The sequence below is a fragment of the Epinephelus moara genome, chromosome 20 (assembly GCF_006386435.1).
Source record: "Epinephelus moara isolate mb chromosome 20, YSFRI_EMoa_1.0, whole genome shotgun sequence".
Classification (NCBI taxonomy): Eukaryota; Metazoa; Chordata; class Actinopteri; order Perciformes; family Serranidae; genus Epinephelus; species Epinephelus moara.
Genome location: NC_065525.1, coordinates 22,700,627 through 22,724,651, shown reverse-complemented (window position 1 = coordinate 22,724,651; position 24,025 = coordinate 22,700,627). Strand labels below are relative to the sequence as shown.

General features: G+C 41.4%; 1 protein-coding gene across 1 annotated transcript in view; it reads left to right on the top strand.

Annotated features, from left to right (window-relative positions):
- Positions 1-24,025, top strand: part of LOC126407560 (voltage-dependent calcium channel subunit alpha-2/delta-1) — an 84,590-nt gene that overhangs the window by 45,114 nt on the left and 15,451 nt on the right. The window contains exons 9-26 of the mRNA XM_050072558.1: positions 1,369-1,419; positions 1,639-1,738; positions 6,942-7,100; positions 7,913-8,017; positions 8,744-8,822; positions 10,154-10,203; positions 10,297-10,386; positions 10,509-10,583; positions 10,681-10,761; positions 11,121-11,195; positions 16,549-16,620; positions 16,901-16,972; positions 17,690-17,751; positions 18,218-18,294; positions 19,216-19,231; positions 23,489-23,493; positions 23,687-23,747; positions 23,841-23,932. Of these exons, the coding sequence (XP_049928515.1) occupies positions 1,369-1,419; positions 1,639-1,738; positions 6,942-7,100; positions 7,913-8,017; positions 8,744-8,822; positions 10,154-10,203; positions 10,297-10,386; positions 10,509-10,583; positions 10,681-10,761; positions 11,121-11,195; positions 16,549-16,620; positions 16,901-16,972; positions 17,690-17,751; positions 18,218-18,294; positions 19,216-19,231; positions 23,489-23,493; positions 23,687-23,747; positions 23,841-23,932 (1,322 nt within the window). The remainder of the gene's footprint in view (positions 1-1,368; positions 1,420-1,638; positions 1,739-6,941; positions 7,101-7,912; positions 8,018-8,743; positions 8,823-10,153; positions 10,204-10,296; positions 10,387-10,508; positions 10,584-10,680; positions 10,762-11,120; positions 11,196-16,548; positions 16,621-16,900; positions 16,973-17,689; positions 17,752-18,217; positions 18,295-19,215; positions 19,232-23,488; positions 23,494-23,686; positions 23,748-23,840; positions 23,933-24,025) is intronic.

Sequence of the window (24,025 nt, the reverse complement as noted above, 5' to 3'; positions counted from 1 at the left end):
TTTCTACATTTCTGGCATCCTGTTCCCACTTGAAACAATCAGGAGAGAGAACTCCATAAATGTACCTTCTGTTTGAGTAGCAAGACTGTGAGACCCACCTTACTGACCAAACACTAAGCTGTCAGAATGTATAGTGCTTTAACACTTAACATAACACATATATTACCGTACCATCTGAGATGGGTATTGACTGCTCCAGTGGAGGCATGTCGCTGTCTTTGTCAGAAAAAAATCCTAACACTGAAGTCTCTCCGAATGCGCTCGTCTACAGCTGTGACTGGGAAGACCCTCCTGTAGCGTTGTTTTTGTTTGTTTTGGTTTGGGTTTTTTTGTGTTCTTATGCGTTTTTTGGTAATCAAGTTTCATATCAACAGAGGACACGCAGTTAATGGCATCAGTTACCTCCTTTTAAGCCTTTGATCTACCTGTCCCTGTCACACCACTGCTAATAAAATAATGAGATGTGTATATGCACATCCACTTTACCCAAAATGACTTAAGTCTAACCGCCTGAAAGCATTTTCTTTCTCTCTTATTCTTTCTTCTCTCTTGCTCTATCTTTGTTTGCTCCGTGTTTGCAGATCAACAGGATGCACCTATCCATAGTAATTATCACCTCTATATATGGTGGTATAATATGCTGGCTATTAGTCTTTGTTTGTGGTGCAGGGACATTTAATTAGTGATTGTTTTCTGTTGCTGTACTTAACATATGGACTACAGGGTGACCTATATAATATGATTCATACACTGTAATGAACTTCATGCATGATAAAATATGTTTTTTCCTGGGAATTATTCCTTTTAATGTCATGTAACATGTGTATGGAAACATAGAAATGTGAATGTATAGTATTGTGTTGCATACTATTACAATAATGGAGCATCATCAGGTAATCAGAGAAAAATTAAGCCCCAAAATGGCGGTTACTTTCCAAATGAAGTCACGGAAAAGCATTTATCTTAATTATTGTTTTACCAGGAGCTGTCTTGTTTGTCTGTGTCAATGTTTAGTCTAATCTTATTGTCTAGTGTCTAGTGTTATATGTGAGCTGTTTTGTAAACTGTCACAAATGTATGCTAATTGCTGACTAGCGGGAGCGCACTGTCAATTTACAGTTGATTGGCATGCATGAACATACACACGATTAAATCCAAGTTTTCCGCAGCGTTCATAGTGTAGATTTTGAGCACCAAGGTTTTCTTTCAAATCTATGCACAGATTTACTGACATTTCATGAATGAGACCAGTTTTGTTTAAAGTAAAGTATTATAGAGTATGCATTGTTGGCCTTTGGTATATTTTAAGCTGCTCAGAGTGTGTGTGTCTCAGACCAGCTCATCTCTCATTTATTGATATCCATCTAGGTACATTCAAGGAGCTGCCTCACCCAAAGATATGCTAATCCTCGTGGATGCGTGAGTTACTTTATAACCTCATTGATCCATAACCTTCTCACATCACTCATGATTTCCCCTGATTATAATGCATGCCTTCCTGGATTTACCACATATTGTGATGCATTTCCCAAGGCAGACGCATTTCTAATTATATTGAGTGGAATCTCACTAAGAACCGAGCAGACAGATTGCAGTGAGGATCTGTCAGGTATTTTGTTGTTGTTGTTGTTTTTGCAGAAGTGGGAGTGTGTCTGGCTTGACTCTCAAACTGATCAGGACCTCTGTCAGCGAGATGCTGGAGACTCTGTCTGATGACGACTACGTCAATGTAGTTTATGTGAGTATTAATACCCCCATCACTCGCTGAGCGCTGGGTGGTCTGTTTGTTCGAGGCGACGGGGTGCGCGCTGCACGCTGAGAAAAGGGGCAGAGTGACAGGAATGGGCTACCGCACATTTGAATGGAGTTACACACATGGAGACATTGAGTCCATGTCCACACATACACAACACATGCCCGCACACACATACACACACACAAGAGAGACAGAAAGATGGATGACAAGTAATGAAATATGGATTTCTCTCAGGTCTGGCCACCCTGAAACAGACCTTTAATGAAATACCCACTGCTCTATTTGGTGTACAGGATTAAAACTCTGCACTACATGCCCCTGCCCCACCTCTTTAACCGTGTGTGTGTGTGTGTGTACAGTCCCACTTCTCCTAAAGGAATTAAAGCTGCACCTCTGACAGGAGTGAACCCTAGGAAACACTCATTCATCACCTTCTTGATCTCTCCATCTCTCTTTCCTTTCATCATGGAGTCATGCAATTCCTCTCAGCATTTCACCATACACCTCCATTCATCTCTTTGTGTCAATGATCTCCCTTGTACAATGTACGCGCCTCCTTTTCTATATACAATATCGCAACTTTCCTCCTTTCTCTGCCTCCACTTTCTTTTCCTTCATTTTTACTTTTCTCACCCACCAATCACTTCCATAGCCCCCCCCCTCCACCTTTTCATTCTCTGACCATCTATTCTAGGCCTTTCCACGGTTGTGATTACACTCCGAAAGAGCCAATCAGAAGACTGTGTGATGCTTAGATGGGTGCCTGTGGAGGTGTTTATTGAGATGGGTCTTTATAGAGATTGGAGCTGTCTTCTTTCTCCTTGCACAAAGACAGCCATTCAGACTCTGTTTCCTCTCTCCAGGGACCCTTTGTCTTGGACACAATGTATTCTGTTTCACGGTGGACTTGTGATTCTGCAAAGATGTGCAATTATCGGAATCTGTCGGGGAGCTCAGTGCGCACGTACGTGTGTGTGTCTGCGTGCGTCCAAGAAAGTGAGACAGAATGAGAGAGATTGGTTCAAAGAGTGAAGCCCAACTCAGTTTTGACTTAGAACTTTTTGGGTTTCAATTGATTTCCTACTAGCTTCTAAAAGTACACTACAGCAACTACTGTTAGTGGTCAGAGGAAGATGGAAGGCACCCATAGATGATTTAAGGTGGTAAAAGGATCATTTTTACAGTTTGGGCCCTTTATGTTTAGCTTTGGCGAGCATTTCTATTGGCTGCAATAACCCTGACCTTACCCAGGCAGTTTCTGAAGAGTAAGACAAAAAAAAAAAAACAATAGTTAAAGATATACTATGCAGGATTTTCCCAAAAAACAATGCATCGACTCATACACAAGTAAACCCTCTCAATCATCAATTATAACCCACTAGAAGAGTGTGGCAGTGTATTTTTCTGCAGGAACTCAACCCTCTGCTTGTATTTTTTTTTTTCTTATGTTGCGTGTTCAGGGTGTTTAGAGTGTGTACCCCCACAGCACTCAGGTGAGGTCAGAGCTTTATAAAAAGGTAGCGACCAGATGCCAGACTGTAAGCAGCAGGCATCCAAGAGACACAGTGTTGGAAAAAGCAAACACAGTGAGGCAAAACGCCAAAGGAGAGTGAACCTGGGGTTGCTGGCGAGCATGTTCCCAAACAGTAACCAACAATCCTGCATGGTATACCTTTAAGCAAGATTATCCAAAGTGCTTTAGCTGGAGGTAAAGCTGAGAGTGAGTGCACCTGAAATGTTAGTGTTGATCTTTTACTGCACTAGAAAACTAGGAAAACTACATGTGTGCACAACTACGGCAACAGAAGGTCACAGTTTATCCAAGGAGGTCTTTAAACTGTAATGGATTTTCACAACAGACATATTGGGTCCTGATTGAAATGTTCACTTTTATTTTCTTCAGATAACTTTGGTTTACACGGGGGTTTGTTTACAGTCTTGCTCCAGCTTGACTTTACTTTTTGCAATGTACCACCGCAGACTGTAAAAAACAATGTATGCAGCCACCTTGACACCCACTCACTTGTGGAGTCCCATTTTGAAGCCTCAAGTTTGGCACTTTTGCTGTTGCAATCTCAGGAGAGACTCATGCTGAGAGAAAAGAATATTTATGTACATGTGCGCATGAGTATGAGAAATGTGAAAAGTCTTTGGTGATTAGTGATGCCATCTATTCCAGGAAGGTGGTAAAGATGTAGTAGATTAAAGAACCCTCCCTATGGGGTCTAGACGCTGGTTGTGGTAATGGTGGTGTTGAGATGATATAAAGAGTGAGCTGAGGATTTGTATGTGTGTGAAGAGGAATGGGCTTTTGATGAGCTTGTCCTGGGCTCTGGATAAGGTGAATGGAGGTGAATGGGGTGGAGGAGGGCGCAGTGATTTCACCTAAAATTACAGGTGACAGGAGCAGAAAGGAGGACAGATTTAAAGTTTGGCAGCAGCGACATGAATGGCTGAAGGAGACTGTGGCGAAATTTGATTGGCTAACTGGGAGAGGGAACACCCACAGTCAGCTAAGGTGGGAGTGGGATGGAGAGAGAATTGTGAATGGATATAGGATAAAGAAAGTCTTCCTGACTGAACTTATCCTGAGCTTCATACAATTTTTTTTTTCCTAGGATGGCAAAGGCATGGCTCACCCTACTCTCCCTCTGATTGGCTAGTAGTCATTGCCTTTTTTGGCTGGATTGGTTAGGTTTAGGCATGAGGAATGAAATTGGTTTGGGTTAGTGTTAGAATGTCAGGGTAAGTCAATTGGAGGCAGAGTAAGGCCTTCGCCATCCAAGGAAAAAAAAACTTGCAAGCTTCATTTGGATGTCAGAGTGGAGCTGACTCCTAGACTGTGGTGACACCTTGCAGACTTCCTAACACTCAAAGTGGCCATTTCAAACCCCAATTAAATGTAAATGAAATTATGTCGATAAAAATTCAACCCCTGTGCAGTTGTCATGAATGTTGAAATCAGCTGCAGAGATCAAAACTGTTTTCTGTACCAGGCTGTGAACATGTTTATTTCTGCCTTACAGTTGGTCATTTTAACATGGGGCTCTATGGGGACTGACTGTCTTCTGGAGCGAGCCTCAAGTGGCCATTCAAGGATCTGTACTGGCTTCATTTCCCAGCCCTGGAGGTTGCCACTTCGGTGCCAAGTTTCCAGATTCCAGCAATGTAACTCAATAAGCGCAACATTATTATTACCAATAGGAGGCATTTCCAGGGCTACAAAAATAAGACAACAATACATTATAATAAACCAGAGTCATCCCTTAATTGCTTTGCCAAAACTCATTATTCTTTCTCTCTGCCACCTCCTTTCTCTATCTGTTTCTTTCTGTCATTGACTCATACACACCTACACATGCACAGCGCCCTGTGCCTGGCCCTTGGGGTGTTGTAACCTGACACTAAATCATTAATCTCTGATATTATCCATAAATCCCTCCTCATTAACATTAGCCCAGGGACTAAGTTGGCATTTGGTCATGAAAGATGCTCACATACTTCCTCAACAGCTGCGGTAGGTCAGAGGAATGCTGATGGCTCTTCCTCTCCGCTCATTCTTTCCCTCTTTGTCCACATCCTCTGTTTTTCTTTTTTCACGCTTATGTTCTCGCTTTCCCTCGCCCTCCCACCTCAGCGAGCCTCTGTCACTTTCATCCGGCTTGTTCAGCCGTGTTAGCTGGTGTCAACGCTGTTAGCCAGCGTCAGTCCAGTGGGCAAGCCAGACTACCAAACCGGAGTAGCAGAGAGTCCAGCGGGATTAGGGCTTGAAGATTAGCTTTCTCTCTTGTGTCATCACTAATCCATTCCCAAGGCCTGAACCATCACACACACACACAAGAGCTGTTGTAATAGGATCACAAGGGAACAGAGGAATTTGTAGTAGATGGTGTTCGCATTTGTGTGCGAGGCCAATAACACTATCTCACAAAGCAGGGATGAGTTTTTCAATAAACGCACAATGGGTCTTTTCTGCGTTTTTTGACATCATTTTCCTCTCGACAAAAATAGCATCTTTCTAATCAGATAATGATTGATGTGTCACACACACTACGCAAGCTCATTATTTTCTATACGAGACACACCGTCTCACTTTCCAGCTTTTAAAATCCCGTATTCACACCCTCCCCCTTCTCTTTTTATGTCCTCTTCCTGTCACTTCCTGCTCCTCACCCTCCCACATTCCCATCTCACCTTCCTCACTTCTCCTTTTAATAGATTATGTGATAAAAGATCCCTGTCTGCTCCATGGGGGCAATTATGTGAACTCGCATTGTGTTTGTGTGCGCGCACGAGTCCGCGCGTGTTTATGTGCTGTCGCCTTGATTCAGTCCTTTTTGTCAAACCGCAGCCGTCGTGATATTGCCTTTCAGTCCAATGGAGATGTGTTCTTCTGTTATTGTCAATCTAAAAGGAACTTCAAGGCTGTCAGGCTCATTGGAAACACACTCATACACACCCACGCACCCATACGGTCAGGGCTCTTTTTGCCTCCTTGCTTGTCTGTGTAGATCAGTGTTTCCAGCCTCCCTATTGGCCATCTCACAGAGACACATTGATTAGTTAAGATCGATGGGGTGCAGTATTGTTTTAGAAGAGTTCTGCAACACAATAGATGTGCTGGTTTACCACGCTGCTGTCCCGTGTCCTTCATACACCACCATTATATATTCTATTGTATAATTTATTCTGTCATCTGTACTTATAGTCATTGTGAGCTCTTTGAATCCGTCCTCTCTGTTCCCTGGTGGACAATCTGTTCAGATATTTAACAATGAAAATATGGACCATCAGTTAGACTTGGAGCACAGCTCAGTGCAGAAGGAGGCAGACTTGTGGTTAGTGTTGGGTGGAGTGTGTGCATATGTGTGCTGTGGGGTGTGAATGAGAAGGTCTCACCTTACAAAAAAAAAGAAGAGATGGTGTTGCTGCCTAACCTCGTTCTTATGTAGCAGAATCTTGTTTCCATGGGTACCAAATCTTTGAGCTCCGAGGATGTGAAGCAATTAGTGGGGCTTGATGAATGTGTCTGTTTACCACTGCCTGATAACAGCCAAGGCCAGGTGGGAGTCTTTGTGTGTGTGCACGCGTGTGTGTTGCATTTGTATCATTTATTACCTTACGCACACATGTTGTAATTGTGTGAATAATTTGCAGGTCATAACTCCTTGTCTCTGCTTCCTAGTTTAACACCCGAGTGAAGAAGACGGCCTGCTTCGACCATCTGGTTCAAGCCAACGTGAGGAACAAGAAGCTGCTGAAGGATGCTGTTCAGAACATCACAGCTAAAGGAATCACAAACTACACAAAAGGCTTTGAGTTTGCTTTCAAGCAGCTCTCTGCGGTAAGGCTTTCCAGTTTTTCTGTTTGTTCTGGGGGAAAAAAACGTCATTTTGTCTCATTTAAGTGTAACTGGAAGCACAAAACTGAATGATTTGAATGAAGGTTACCTGTGATGAAACCATGGTATCAGCAGCAACAGAGCATTGTCTTTCACTGCCATCTGCTGGATGAAAGCGTTACCTCGACTCAACTGTGCAACAATAAAATATTAGGTTATCACAGATGGATGACAGCCCTGAAATAGCAAAGCATTATCCTCACATGGTGTTAATCAGCATAACTGCCTAAAGTAATGCGTATGATCAACTCTGAACTCAGTCTTCCACACAATTACACAGATACACTAGGTTAATATGTGGCTTAATGACGATTTTATAAGAACTGTTAACAAGTCTGAAGCCTCTGTTAGCAGTTCCTAGAAGCAGCAACAATCATAACACCCTACAGTTTGATTGTTTTGGGTTGAACAAACAAGGGTGGCACAAGGGGAAAGACCATTGGCTAAACCAAATCAAAAGGTTGTATCCCGTGGGAATGTGTCTGAGATAGAAAGGTAAGTTCTTGAGGTCAGCAAAGATAATTGGATTTATCCTCTGGGGATCAGTGGTGTTGCATATTCACAACAGAATACTGCTGTGCATCATTATTTTTTTTAAGATACACTGGGTGTTGATTAAGTGGAGTTTAGACTCGGATGTGACAGTGTGAACAGATATTTTTCTCTGGCTAGAATGAGATGGATAAGCAGACTGATCGAACCTTGCTACTATCGGGGTAAAAAATAATTAACCTGTTATGTTTTCCTTTGACTAGACTAACGTGAGCAGAGCAAACTGCAACAAGATCATCATGCTGTTTACTGACGGAGGAGAGGAAAGAGCTCAGGCCATACTGGAGAAGTACAATGCTGACAAAAAGGTACATTGCACGCACACACACACACACACTGGGCGTATGATACTGCAGTGTGAATTGTTTGCTTTTATCTGTGTGGATGTGCTCCCGTTGTCATTTTTATTAGACTCAGCTTTTTGGAGCTCCCTTTGGGTCCAAACTTCCGTGTGCACATCCTTCCTACCCAAAAGTTTATGCAAGAGGCAGACGAGGTTTCTCTGCATATTGTGTAAAAAAAAAAAAAAAAAAAGAAAAGAATCTTCTCACACACATGCACACACACACATACACAAAATCACACATATACACACTCATGCGCATAAACACCCACAGATGTGCACATGCACAAGGTTAAAGATAAGAGCAGGTTGCACACACGCTTCAACATCACTGTCAAAACAGCACATACAGTTCAGCTATTTTTCAGTCTAGAAGTGTGTCTCATATTTCATTTATGACTTGATATTAATTCTAGTTGAGCTGAAGAATTATGACAGCATGGTAACATCTTAAAACATGCTGAAATCCTTTCTAAGGAAATAGATTGCATATATTCTGTATTGCGCTTTGTTTTTATGTGAATGATATGTAAATAATCTAATACCTTTAAATTATTTGTCTGTTGAACACAGTATAATTATATTAGGGACAAAACAATCAATTAAATATTTACATTACATGATAAGAAATTAGAAAGAAAATCTGATATTTAAAGACTTTTCTTAACATTGTGTGAATCTTGTGCTGCAGGTGAGGATCTTCACCTTCTCAGTCGGACAGCACAACTATGATAAAGGACCCATTCAGTGGATGGCCTGTTCCAACAAAGGTACAGCACAGATCATAAGACACATCAATACTGAGTACTGTTATGAAATTATTACAATCCTGGTGTTAGATTAAGTTGCACTCAACAGTACACCAGCTCTTAGTAGTGATTTAAAATACATGTTATGCTCTCATTCAACCTGCTCAGGTGATCTTTGGGTGATATAAAGGTAATGTAATGTCTAAAGAAGACGAGGTGGTAAAGCGATAATGAACATCATTTCAGAAACAGAGGAGCTGCCGTAGGCAATGCAACCGGATGGAAATGTTTCATAAGGGAATCAGCAAATAATCCCATCACACAGCACAGAAGCGACAATCTGGATTACTTTGTATTTCTGGGTCTGATAACTCACCTGACATTAAGCAAAACATTTTGCAATAGACTACACTGTGCACTGTTTACTGTGCTCCTTCTTTTGGGGTTACTGATATGTACAGTTAGTGTCTGTTTGTCCTGCTGCTGTGTGATGGTGGTATTAAAGGGACAGTTCACCCCAAAATCAAAAATACATATTTTTCCTCTTTCCTGTAGTGCTATTTATCAAACTAGATTGTTTTGGTGTAAGTTGTCATGTGTTGGAGATTATCAGTCATAGAGATGTCTGCCTTTTCTCGAATATATTGGAACTAGATGGCACTCAGCCTGTGGTGCTCAATGTGCCAAAAAAACTTTAAAAATTAAAAAAAAACTCAGCAGCAATGTCTCTTTTCAAAAATCATGACCTAGTTACTCAAGATAATCCACAGACCTTGTTGTGAGCAGTTTCATGTAGGAACTTTTTTTTCTTTCTACCAAACTAAATCTGCCAACTGTATGACAGCCAGAAGAAAGTGTGCATCTACTGCCAGCTCACCTAGCACCACTGGGCTAGGTAGGACATCATAAATGTTTACATCTCACACTGTCAAGAACCTCTTGTCCATGAGGGGATGCACGCTTCCTTCTGCATAGTGATATGGTTGACAGGTGTAGTTTGGTAGAAGGAAAATAGTTCCTACATGACACTGCTCATAACAAGGTCTGTGGATTATCTTGAGTAACCTGATCATGATTTCTAGAAAGAGACATTGCTGTTGAGATCGTCAAATGTATTTTTTTTTTGGTGCTTTGAGCCGCACAAGCCGGGTGCTATCTAGCTCTATTAAGTTTGAGAGAAAGCAAACATCTCTATGGCTGATATCTCCAACACTTGGCAACTCGCATCAACATAATCCAGACTGATAAACAGCACTATAGGTAAGAGGAAATATATGTAATTTTGATTTTGGGGTGAACTGTCCCTTTACTGTAAGTTTTGGTTAGATGATTGTGTCTGCTGTTTTATCCAGGCTACTTCTATGAGATTCCGTCCATCGGAGCCATCAGAATAAACACACAGGTAAGAGCATGATTTATATTATTTTACAATTCATTAAGCACTTCATATTTATAGAAGCATTAATGCGGAAAATTTGTTGTTTGTCTAATTAAGGAGTACCTGGATGTCCTGGGAAGACCAATGGTTCTGGCAGACAAGCAGGCCAAACAAGTCCAGTGGACTAACGTCTACCTTGACGCTCTGGTATGACACTTTTTTTGTCCTATAATTCAGTTTAAAAGTTCAGAAATATCGTCCCTGCTGTGTTAACTCTAACATGATAAGATTCTGAATTGAACAGTGTGTTTGCTCGACTCTCCCACCAGGAACTGGGTCTGGTCATCACTGGAACACTACCTGTATTCAATAAAACGAAGACCAAAGATGACAGGAATGGCGAGGTACGGTAAATAAATGATGAGTGGAGTCAGCAGTAGCAGGACCTGATGAATACAGTTTTCCTTTTCTCATCCTTTTCTCTGTCACACTGTCTCTCAGCACCAGAATCAGTTGATTCTTGGCGTAATGGGGATCGACGTGTCTCTGGATGACATCAAGAAGCTCACACCACGCTTCACAGTGAGTGTAACACCCATATGTGATCACATGCACGCGGACTAATACATTTATCAAACCGACTCTTGTGGGGTTGAATTTGCACAGTTTTCCCTCTGGTGCAATTAGTAAGTGATGTGATTCTATTAGATGTGTTGTTCTTTTGTAGCCTCTAATAAAATCATCCACAAATGAAAAATGTTACCGTCTTTAATTACAGCCCCTCTGTTGCATGTTGTACTCACCGAGGCCCTTCTTTTACACACTTCCTAACAGCCAATACCAGTTGTTTTGTCGTTACACTGTACATGTACTAACTTTATGTGCTTTTCTGGACACACAACTATTTAATTTTCCCGTCCTCTTTTCATTTTTCCCATCAGATCGGTCCAAATGGATACTACTTTGCCATTGATCCCAATGGCTACGTCCTGCTGCACCCAAATCTCCAACCAAAGGTACGACATCTGGGCCTATGCTTCACTTCATGTGGCTCAGCAGGCCCATGTCTCCAAGCATTACATTATATTCTGACTATTCCACATGGTTACACAGTAAGTGCTTGCACTCAGTGAATAATACGCAGGCTAGCAGATGGTGCGGGTTCCTTTCAAACTTTTTCGTGGGCCGTCACCTCATCAATCTTCATAAAGGGAACTCATTCTCCAGGTAGAGTATGGTTTAACATCATCAGTTCTCAGATGTCGGCTAGAAGGTCACTCATTACCATGGGAGATAAAATAGATATGTGGACTTGGCAGTGAACTGGCATATATGTTTAAAAATGAAGGATGAAAAGAGGCTGTGTGGCGTATAATAGAGATAATGTGCGAGAGTAGTACACCCCAGAATATAATTTAATTTGCTCCACTGTGGGAATATATTAAGCTACTTCTATTTGCATTTTCTTATTTATGTAGATTAAGTTACTGTGCATTAGCTTACTTTTACTCAACCCAGTTAAAATTTGCTAGATTATGAAAGAAATATCCAGCCACTCCGGGCGGCATGCTGGTGTAGTGGTTAGCAAGAGGATTCCTGGTTCGAATTTAGGGTGGGGGAGCCCCTCTGTGTGGGGTTTGCATGTTCTCCCTGTGTCAGCATGGGTTTTCTCTGGGTACTCCGGCTTCCTCCCACAGTCCAAAGACATGCAGGTTAATTGGTGACTCTAAATTGACCGTAGGTGTGAATGTGAGCGTGAATGGTTGTCTGTCTCTATGTGTCAGCCCTGTGATAGTCTGGTGACTTGTCCAGGGTGTACTCACTGTCAGCTGGAATAGGCTCCAGCACACCTGTGACCCCTAACAGAATTATTGGTTACTGAAAATGAATGAAGGAATCCAGCCATTCCAACAAAAGTTCAAGTGGTAAAATGTCACTTATCATATCAGTTTTATGCTGCCTGACTTTACCAGCCAAAGGGCCTAAGTAGTTTATTGTTGTTGTTTATTCAAGGATCCCTATTAGCAGCACATGAACGTGCCTCTAGTCTTCCAGGAGTCTGACAAGTCCTCAAAAAATATGCAGCTGAACTTGTAGCCACTGGCAGGTATTAAGATGCAACATGGTAGAAATTAGCCATGACCCCAAAAGAGGAGCCTGAGGTAAGCGTTTTCTGACAGGCTGCACAGTGGTTGAGTGAGTTCTGTATTTAGGGTCATGATGTTCAGAGGGGCCCCTTCCTGGATCTGAAAAAGTGGATCCTTGAGGGGACACTTTTACATCCTGTCGATCAATCCACAACTCTCAACAATCTAATCCATCAAGACAAACAGCTGTGCATCAGTTTTTTAAGGTATACGTTGCAAATACAGCAAACTTGGCCCCTCCTCCGTACACTACTTGTACGTTCCCTGCAAGCTACAAGGAAAGTTACATTTGTTGTAATGGAAAGTCCGATACTTTAGCAAGCTAACCTGGTCAGAAGAAAAGAGGCCAACACTGCATCGCTCTTCATGCCCATCCTCTCCTTCAGTGCTCTCTAGTGATAGTCAGACTGAAAACCAATCCCGGATTCACTCTAAGTTTGCTACGAGCTTTGTTTGCTTGGCTTTTTGCCTCACTATATGTATGTTTTTCAGTACTGTGTCTGTGATTTTGGTAGCTTGCCTCTTGGATGCAGGCTGCCTACAGTCTGGCACATGGTTGCTACCTTTTTATAACATCCCGACCTCACCTGTGCACTGCTTTTGGCTGAACAACGCAAAATTAGACGATACAGGCAGAGAGCAGAGTCTGTACAGATAATACCACACCTTTACTGGATCAAATTGGATGGTATTACTTCTTCCTACTACTTTCCTGCATAGTATACCTTTATTTCTAGAGTTTCATAGATTTTATTGAGGGGGTGGTTCACATGTTTTCAAAGCACAATAAGAAAACAGATGTTAAGCCCACATACTAGGAGTAAACAACGGGAAAAAAACAAAAGTAGTTTGATGGTAACTAGGCATGCAGGATATTTATAAATGTCTATATGTTTATATGTTTATATCCCTCTGATTTTTCCTTTTAATGCAGTGATGAGAGGTATTGCAGGACTGCATTTTGTCTCTCTCTGTCTGATATAAAGGGGATTTCCCTCTGTTTTTTGTCCCCTCACAATTATTTCACCCAGACTGAAACACTTAACTCTGGTCAAAGCTGCGTGTGTGTAGGAATACTTTTTCAAAATGGTTACTGAGTTGCAGCTGGGAGTGACACAGTCTATGTATTTGACATTAGGTTGTTTGTTTTTTGGACTTTGAAAACCCCCTCCTCCCTTTACTGTGACATGTTTGAAACACCAAAATGCATCACTGCATCTTTTCATTACTTTCCTAGAAAAGGATTCGTAACAGGAAGCTCAGGCTCACTAATAAGTATGCTGTCACTTTTCATGAGGTGAGACGAAGTAGAAGTACCCTAGGTTGCAGCAGTAGAGTCTAAAGCGGTGTAAAGTTTTCTGTACTGTAATCCCATAGATAGAGCTTTCAGTAGATGCAGTAGCAGTTGTTGTCATTTCTTTTTGCAGGGGATATTATGTTCTCTGTTATGTGATCTACAACCCTATGTATGAACTCCCCCTAAGTGAAGGGATGGTACATTCTATTGTCGCTTATAATGATCGCTTTGGTCATGGAAATCATTTCACAAATGAGCAAGTATGTTTTCTAATCGTGCTCATGTTTATGCAAGCGTCAATTCTGTTGATATATCTGTCCTCGTCGTACCTAAATGAGGGGGAAAATTATTCTCAATGGTCTGTGACACTGAATGATTCAGCATTACGTAACTAGAAATGGTTACGTTAATAGAAAGGATGTGACCAACCTAAAAAAAAAGTACTTGTTTGTAGGTGCAGTTTAGAGAGAGCAACTTTTGGTAAATCAAGAGGTTTTTGTTGGTTTTCACAAAAGTTGTTCAATAGTGTTGTTGGTTATTTAGCTTAGCATTCACTTCCTTTTCCATGGACACCTTCTCTGCTGCAGTTTTCATTTTCGAAGTTCAGCTTGCAAATATGAGTACGAACGAAAACACAGTGGAAAGAGGACTGGGTGGTATTGAGATTGTGATTTGTGGCCAAAGCACTGTCCACTGAGAGCAACCCTACTGTTATAAAACACAAAGGCACTGTCAGAATGATCTCAATTATTACCCCTCGCTAAATCCCACCCCCGGATGCAGACTGGCCAATCATAACGTAGCAAATCAAACCCTGAAAAGTGTAGGGTTAGCTAGCTAGCTACTGAAGATTTAGCCTACTGAATGTATACACACGCTGCTTTTGCTTTTTAATGATTATAACAGTGGCAAAAAGACCGACCCTGCTGTACAGGAACCAGTGAAGGGAAGCAGGGAAACTTTACTGATATTCAACCAGCTGTGTGTCATCACAGTGTGTACAGATGAATGCTGTTTGACTTCCCCTGGAGCAGCACGAGGGAGAAGCCAAACACCGTTCATCTGCACACACTGTGATGCCACGCAGCTGGTTCAATATCAGCAAAGTTTCCCTTTATATTCATTGTCTTCTGTGGCGATCAGCAGTGATGTGGTGGTTCACTTTTACACTGTGATCTGTAGCCTATAGTTCGGCTTTAGCTTCTAACTTTCTTTGTCTTTTTAACCTGTTGTTGCTGCTGAGTCAGTTTGACATCCTGGATATATCCTTCAAGCACAGACTGTAGACCCCTCTGTCTGCTTCTCTCTGGAATCACTGTTTCATTTGTCCAAAAATATGATAATATTTCTTCAGGGAGTGCAGTTAGTCTAAGTGAGGGCTCCAAGCTTACTCTGACAGCTTGTTGGACTATCACAAACAGGCGGGGCTTAGTGAAAGGTCAATTCAATGTAGCATTCAAACAAGACAGCATTGTTATTATTACTTTTTCACTTCAACTCTTTGACATTTTGTGTGTGTGTGTGTGTGTAAAGCTTGGAGGGCTGCCTGTCAATCACCCATTGTCTCATTGAATCAGCCAAATGGGAGAACGTGTGAATACAGATGGTGACCTTCGGCCCTTTGAACATTTCCCTCGTCTCCCTCTCTGTCTCAGCAGTGGCTTTCTCTGTATTTGATTATATTTGTACATACTTCAGATTCATCACACAAACCTTCCCCAATTGCAGTAGCGATTTTATTTTGATCTCACACCCCAGCTCACCTCGACAAATCTCTTGCTGACATTAACAATATTCTGTCCTTCTTTCATTCTGCCTTTTAATCTCATCGCTCTCCTTTTCTCACTCCTTATTTCCCATTTGATCTTCTTCACTGTTGCTGTTCACACCATCCAGCGCTCCCATTTCCGCCCTTTTCATATCCTCTCCTGTCTTTCTTGTGTATGTTTGATGTTTCATTCTGTATCGCCCAGTGTTGTACCTCTTGATCTTTTATTCTTTCTTTTCTCATTTTCATGTCGAGATGCTTCGTCTTCATCATCTTCCTTTGCTGCTTCATTTCATTTAACTTTCCATCAAATGTAAGGAACTCGGTTTGCTTTTTAATTGTTTGTTTCATTTATTGCTTTCTTCTGCATGTACTGATTCACACTTTCTCTAATAGCAGTTTATTTTTTATTTTCGGTTTCACCATGCATATTCCAACATAAAAACAAGACACTTGGTAGAAAACACTCGTATGCTTACACCCCATCACCCCACATTTTGAGTCACAGAGTGAACAAAAGCTGCGCAGGACAGACTGGTATCAGATTCCATGTACTGCTGTTTTATAGAGAAGCACTAGATTACTGCTACTATTTTATACCACCATAAAGCCACTCAGACGTATAGGGTTTTTAAGAGAGGACATTAATAGGGTCCAGTGTCACTTTGTATCAAATCTGACTCAGCTGTGTCTGGTGTCACAGATATGTTGTCAAAACGATGCCATATGGTACTCTCTATTTTTTTTATCCCATGGATTTGATTGGAATCATGTGTTAGGGTTAATAGTTGGCATTGCTCCTGAATTGAGTACAAAAGAACACTGTGGCTCACATAATTAAAGTCCACTATATGTTATTCAGTGTAATTCCAGTACTAAAATGCACAGGGACATTCCTCTCTGTGGCTGATTGCCATAGTAAGAGCCAATCTCTGAATAACAGTTGTAAAGTGGTCCACTTGATTTTATAACGTTTGGTTCTATCAACTCAGCAAGCTTTAGATAGACTGATATCAAAGTGGGTTCTTATGTAATAAACTTTGCTTCCAGTCAAATGTAAAAGTTCTTTTTTTTTTCATCTCATTAGGCGTGTGTGCGTGTGTGTGTAGTTTTCGTAAATTATGTCACACCTCATACTGAAATATCCCTTTCCACAGAATCCTAAATTCCAGGAACCTGTGACGCTAGACTTCCTGGATGCTGAGCTGGAGAATGACATCAAAGTGGAGGTACAGTAGAGTGTGCAGATACATGGAAATCCCCACCGCCATACACACACACATCCTCACACACACTCAAGCAAAGGCTCAGAGGTGGATATGCATCCAGGCAGGTGCCAGATATCTCTTGTCTCCTCATAAAGCCATCATGAGCAAGTGATTTACTCAGTGTCCCTAACTCGTTAGCATGAGGATGTGAGACAGAGTGTTTCCAACTCATCGAAACAGAACTAGTGACTCTGGAACTACACGCACTGTACACTGACTGTTTCTTCGTCTCTCCCCATAGATCAGGAGAATGATGATCGATGGTGAGACAGGCGAACGCACCATCAACACTCTGGTGAAAACTCAGGATGAGGTGAGAGAAAATACTGAAAGGTCCTTAATATGTTACACAGGAGTATGCTGGCGAGCTTTAAACTTGTTTGGATGCTTTTGTAGAGGGTTCCTATCATGCTTCTGCTCCGCGGCTGCACAGTCTGCAGGACAGACATTGTAAAACTGATATACTAACAATATGTTTTCAGAATATTTTATCCATTATCCAGATGAAAATGTGAGATTTTTATAATTAATACAAACAAACTGTTGTCACTATAATTATTTCAGCTAATTTATTCAGATATTACAGCAGCAGTTAGTTTGAGTTTTTATTATTTGTCATTTTTCAGGCTCATTGCTTTTGTTGTTTTCACAGATTTTATTAAAACATTTCTAAAAGATGCAAACCTTATACTTTTTAATTGCAATTTATGCTCCTACATTATCAAAGTTGTCATGTACCCAGGTAAAAGAAGACATTGTTCACTATTGTTCGCAGTAATTAACATCAACTTGCACTGAGGTTAACCCAGAATATTCATCCGCTAATATAAAGTGAAGAGAGGAAACACAAATGAGCTGCCAGACTTCCTTGTTTGAGCGAAAACAAAAAATCTCATTTGTACAGATGTGGTTTTTACATATTAATTGTGTCCTGGCGTATTTTTGAACACTTTAAAAGAAAGTGAAGTACTTACATTTGCATTATGAAGCAGTTCTGAATGCCACTTCCTGTGTAAATCATCTTTGGCAGAGGTACATCGACAGAGGAGTCAGGACCTACACATTCGCGCTGGTCAATGGAACAGATTACAGGTGAGCCGTCTCAGCAATTCTGTAATATTTCTTTAAGGTTCATTAAGCTGTCTGTGTGTCACTTAAGACAATTCACTGCCACTAACTGCTGAGAGCACTCCAGCTGATGGAGGACACTACTCAAGCCAACAGGGGTCACTCTCTCGTTTCTAACAGCTGGCTCTGCTTAGTTGATGGGGGATACATTTAGGAGAGTGTTTTTGCTTTTTAGTGAACATGCAGAAAAGCACCTCATTTAAAAAATAAATAAATAAAACACGTAAACCTTAAGTAGTTGTGAATTTTTTGCCTAATCGATATGAATTCCCTGTAATCACATGCAAATCAAATATTTAAAAGCACTTTACAGAGCATTTTGGAAAACATTTTATGTTTGAATGACCTTTCCTAAAACAAATAACTCACTAAAATGATCTCCAGCTACAAAATGTTATCATCAGTGTGACTGCGATTGTCTTTTCTGCAGCCTGGCTCTTGTTCTGCCGAAATACAGTGAACACTTCATTCAGGCTAAACTGGGGGATGACATTCAGAAAGCTATGTGTAAGTATATCACATGATAAATAGTGTGCAAACAAATCAATCATATCTGATTACGCTGGTGCATCACAACCAACTCCCATGCATACTTTCTATGGGGCGTACTCTTGAGTATCTCCTCTGGCTCTGTATGACTCGCTCCTGGCTGAGACCACAACCACTCCTTTGTATGTGCTGCTCAGATCAGCGGATCCCCATGGTGCTTTTCTTTTGTAGTGTAACCCACTGGTCAGTCGCACCGCACTCCCACACACACTCGTCCACATGCTTTCCTTCTCCCACACCCAGCCCAAGCACCAGCTCTTTTGATCTTGTCTACATTTTGCTCTTTTCTCCCCTCCGTTGGCCCTCCTCCTGTCTTAGGAGGAGACAAAACCTCCCTCACCTCTTCTCCCTGCTCATCATCGCCTCTCCTCCAAGCTTTTTTTTTCCTTTTTCTGCACTCCACCCTTTTTTGCTATGTTTCAAACCCATCTCTTTACCTCACTGTGCTTAAGCCCATCTATTCTTTCTTAAATGTTTCAAGGGGTAACGGGCTACCCAAGCAGACAGACTTTTTTACTGTCTGTCTCTCTGTTTTCATCTGTCTCTCTATCTAATCTGTAAACCTGTCCTCACCTCGTTCTCTTTATTCCTCCTACATCCCTCTCCCCTCCTCCCTTTTCTTTTTTTTTTCTTTTGCTCTGTTTGCGCTCTCAAGGCCATCTCGCTGTATGATACACTCTGGCTGCTTCTCCCAACAGCTCAGAACATAGCTAATAATCACAAGGACAAAGCTCTTTCATGCTTTTACTCTTTGAAACTCTTACACGCATACTATATGTGCAACTGTCACTCTTGATACAAGTCTTTGCATTTGATTCTAATGCAAGTTTTTCTCTTGTGTGTCCTCTCCTGACCTGCATCTACACTGGAATCGTACAGCTTCTTCTTGGGGCAAGTATTCTCTATACCAGGCGTGTCAAACTCTTTTTAGTTCATGGGCCACTTGCAGCCCAATTTGATCTCAGATGGCGGGACCAATAAAACCATCCCACAATAATTATGAGTACAATCAGCTCCAATATTTCCCTTTTTTTGTAAAGAATTGCAAGTACATTCTGTAGACGTTCATCCGTTTACATAACAGTTGAACAGTCTGAGATGTCTTAAGAAAAATAAGTGCAGTTTAAACAGTATGTCTCAGTTTTTCCACATTCAGTCAGTCTACTTCTCACTGTCATTACATGTGCATTTACTCACGCATTTCCTGATACAGATTCTTTTGAACTGAAGCTGCTGATTGACAATATTTTGCAACCTGGCACCTCTTAGGGTGCTTTCAGACCTAGAGTCCGCTTGCTTTGGTCTGAATCAGGGACTAATCTTGTTTCAAAGCTGCATAATTTCCTAGAGTTGGTTCGTGCAACATTTACAAGCGGACCAGAACAAATGTCTTGCGTGAGAAAGCTGCTCTTGATTGGTCAGAATTTCCATGCAGGAAAAATCCAGGAAGTAAACAGGACGTTGAAGAAGAGTACACTTGCGAGATAAATACAACACTTTCTAATGTCACAATGGAGGGACAACTATGTGGGTTGATTTTAGTGCTGGATATTGTGCAACTTTTATTGCTTGCCTTGCTCATTTTAGTCGAACCATATAGTTTGAAAACGAGGCGCGGCTCCAACTAGAAAACAATGTTTTAATGCATTGGATGTGCTGAATGTGCATATTAAGGCAGTACAGGAGGAGGTGCACATTAATAATCCTCCGGGACAGTAACATGCTCATGTTTGTTTATCCTTTTAACAATGCCTAATGCGACTGCAGTTGGTTCGGATCAAGGTCCGAACACGTTCTCACCACAAGTCGGTTTGTAACCAGACCGAGACCACCTCTTCAAGAAGGTCTTGGTCTGGTTGTTTTGGTGCGCACCAGAGTGTGATTGTTGTGTTCACACCTACCCAAACGAACCACACTTAGGAGGCAATGAATTTGAGTTCGACTGAGCGGAACCAAACAGAGCAGGTGTGAAAGCACCCTTAATCTAGTCATCTAGTGGGCCGGATTGGGCCGTTTGGCGGGCTGGTTCTAGCCCATGAGCCATATGTTTGACACCCCTGCTCTATACTGTGAGATATGTTTTCCTCTTGCCATGTGATGCTCTTCCATGTTTTTCCACTATATATTCACATGTTTACACGGATGGATGGATCAATAGATGGACTCTGAAGTATGAAAGCTTAATCATGACTTTATAGATGCATGAGCGGATAGTCGCTTTGATCAAGGGATATGATTAGAAGGAAAAACACCAGAATCAGCACATAACCATCTGGCTTTAGTGGATTTTTCATAACTTTGATGTGACACCACGAAGCATAAACGGCTAATGGTGCAGTTATTCCAACAGATGAGATTTTGACTGAGTGTTTCGGCCTCTGTATCACTCCCTCTCTGCCATAACGAGTCTGTCACTGTGCCATAAAGACTGTCAGAACGTTTACAGGCCTGTTAAAGAAAGTAACACACCATGCCTTGCTGCCACAGACCACTCCGATAGGGAGCCTGGGACTCTAAAGTTCTCTGTACAGCCATATAGAGTTTCACGCTGGAGCCAGACCACCAATACCTCGATCCATCTTACCGCGGTGACTGCAGTAGGTGGTTCCTGCAGCCACTTGTCCTCCTAATACATTATCCCAGTCAAGGGTGCGATAGATGAAAATTTTTCATCCGTATAGCAAAAACGCTGCATGCATTGAGCACATGACCTAATGCTGGGGTTGAAGAGATGGTGACAGAGGAGTAAAGAGCAAGACGAGAAAGAATGCATGATGTGGAAAGAAATTGGACATAGCGACACCCTGCTCAGCCTATAGAGACAGAGGGACAATGAATCTGCCTGTTATGTTTTATGTGAAGGACATTGTTTCATCCTGCACCAGATTTCCATGACCCAGAGGAAACTCAGCGCCTCAGTAATTTTTTTCGCAGACTACACCACACGACTCAATATATTTTAAAGGCAATGTCCAAAATGTCTTCATTTTAAGAGACCAGTGAATGATGGCCATCCATGCCTGTCATGTCATTTATGAGATAAGAATTACCAGACACTATTTTAAATGAAATCCAGAGCCAGGGCAGACAAAGCACAGAGTGGAAGCAATTGTCTTTATTACTACTGTATGTTTACATGTTGTTCTCTCGCTGTAATCCCTCTTTTGTTCATTTACTGTTCTGTTTGTAGAAAGTCCACTCAGTCCATCTCGCATTTGCCTATTAGATCCAAGATACTTTCACTGCAGTATTTTGTTACCTACTGTGGGAAATATTCGCAATTTTTTAGCATATTTTCCAAGGTATGACTTCATTTGTCAGATGATGAATGTATTTTTGTTTCACCTTTTGTCTTCCCTACGTTCTCCTCTCCTCATCTCCGTCTCTCTGGGGTCACTGCAGGGCAAGAAGGCAAGTATTTCTCACTCAGTTATTCTCTCATGCCTCCCCACTGTACCTCCATCCACGCTCTCTACCTTAATCCATCACCTCATATCTGTCCAATATTTTATGTGTCTGTGTGTGTGTATGTATGTGTGTGTGGATGGGGGGCTTTCAGCTTGAGTATGTGCACTTCAGTGTCCATTTCTTAAAGTATGTTATGACCATCCGCTTGTCAGGAGTTTCTGGATTAATGCAGTCATCTCACACTACAAATACCAGTACATTTTATAAACTGAGTTCACAATTTGAAAGCTGCAATACAGGTCTTTTACATATAAATGATGTCCTTTACATTCAAGCCCTTGCCCAACAAGTTTGTGCAATGCTAATTAAGCCCATCACTGCCAGAGAAAGCTCTCTGTAATCCCAAATTGTTAAATACAGACACTTGGTCAGTGGTGCTCAGCGTCAGACACCATTGCACCAAAGCACCCTTCAGCAGCTGTATGAGATGCACAAGACGCACCATATTTTTACGCTCCCGGTAACTACCGAAGTATAATGAGTGCGAAAGTCTGGATAGGGTGGGAGGGAAGGGAGGAGGGTGGGCCAATGAAACTACAGACTTTCACCCAGGAGTCTGTTGTTCGTTTCCTGTGTGAAACCAAAAAAATTCAATTGAGTCATTTTAATAAAAACATTGTATGCCAGTATATCGTATATAGCTCACAATGCTAGTGATGAGAAGTATTTTTGTCTAAACTTAACCACGTCCTTTTGTTGCCTAATCCCTAAGGAAGTAAACCCAAAAATGAAGTTTATTTTGAAAACAGACTGTACATAATTAGTGATCAAAAACTGTAGTTTTTAGTTTTAAATTTTTTATTTATTTTTTTAAAAGACAGAATGTATATATCAAGCGTAAATTGACCCACCATCCCTTATGCTTCATTTCCACTTACGTGGATGCGTATGCGTACAGAGACAAGGCAACTGGAAGTCCATTCATTCCTATGGGAATCTCTGTGATATCCAATGTGCCTGCGAAACTCCCCTCTGTAATAATTTGATCCCGAATTTGCTGCGAGTATGTTAAAAAGCATTTTTGTGGTGGATTTCAGAGAGACCGTATAACAGCTTAGCTAACAGGCTGCTAACCAGATAACAGGCTATTTCCTTGAATTCAGTTGCTTATGTTGATTGTCAAGTGAGTTTGTATGATTAAAAAGAACTTGTTCATTTGGTTTTAACTCACTACAAATCTGAATATGAATCTGTTATTCTGCTAAAATATGCTTATACAATATCTACAGTCTGATTGTGATTATGACTGGTTCAGCCATTCATACGCCTTTTTAATTAAATATTTCACAAAACATGCCACGTACCTGGCAGGTCCTGTTTTTGTCCTAGTAATGTTCCAAGCACATATTCCAAACAAGTGAACGGTGAAAAATGGACAAAATTGGCCTCTCTCACACAGCTACAGGTAGTTTCTATCAGGTTTCTATCAATCTGTGAAGAAATGCACTTCCTTGCCTTGGACACTAGAGGCATCATCCGTATATTTATGGATCTATGGACGGCAGTCACATAGATTGGTGGAAATGAGGCATAAGCGTCCACACTGGCGTAATGGAGTTGATGCATTTAACATCAAACAGCCAGAGCGAAAGGGGGAAGCATGGAGAGAACATGTCTTAAGAAATGTCCAAGAAAAGTTTCTGGAGAGGATGTTCCGGATAAAAAGGAAACACGCCATTAAGAGAGAGGGTTAAAAAAAAAAAAAAGACTAACAGATAGTGCTTTTGGGGGTGGGGGAGATGCAGCGAGCTTACCTGCAGGCTTACATCATAAGCATGTCTGCATTGTTTGTGTTATTACTCTCATTACCAGAGGGGGGGAACATAAATTCTGCACCACAGCTTTAATCTGTGTAAATCAGTTGTTTTTCTGTTTTCAAAAGCCATGGAAACCCTACAGCAGGAGAGGTTTGATGAGTTTGGTTACACCTTCATCGCTCCAAGGTGAGTGATCTCGACACCACTGCACAACCCATTTTCACTTCACAGGAACAAATGCAGGGCTGAGATTGAAACTGATCAATACTGTTCCTTCAGGGATTACTGCAAAGACCTGAAGCTGTCACTCAACAACACCCAGTTTGCCCTCGACTTCAGCCAGTATCTTGATAGGAACGCTCCAGACGCATGTAAGTCATGCATCTTTTTCCACTGTTATTACTCGACACATTTGTTCTGGCGGTGATGTCATTGTGCTGCATTGTTTGTATTCTTGAGTATTA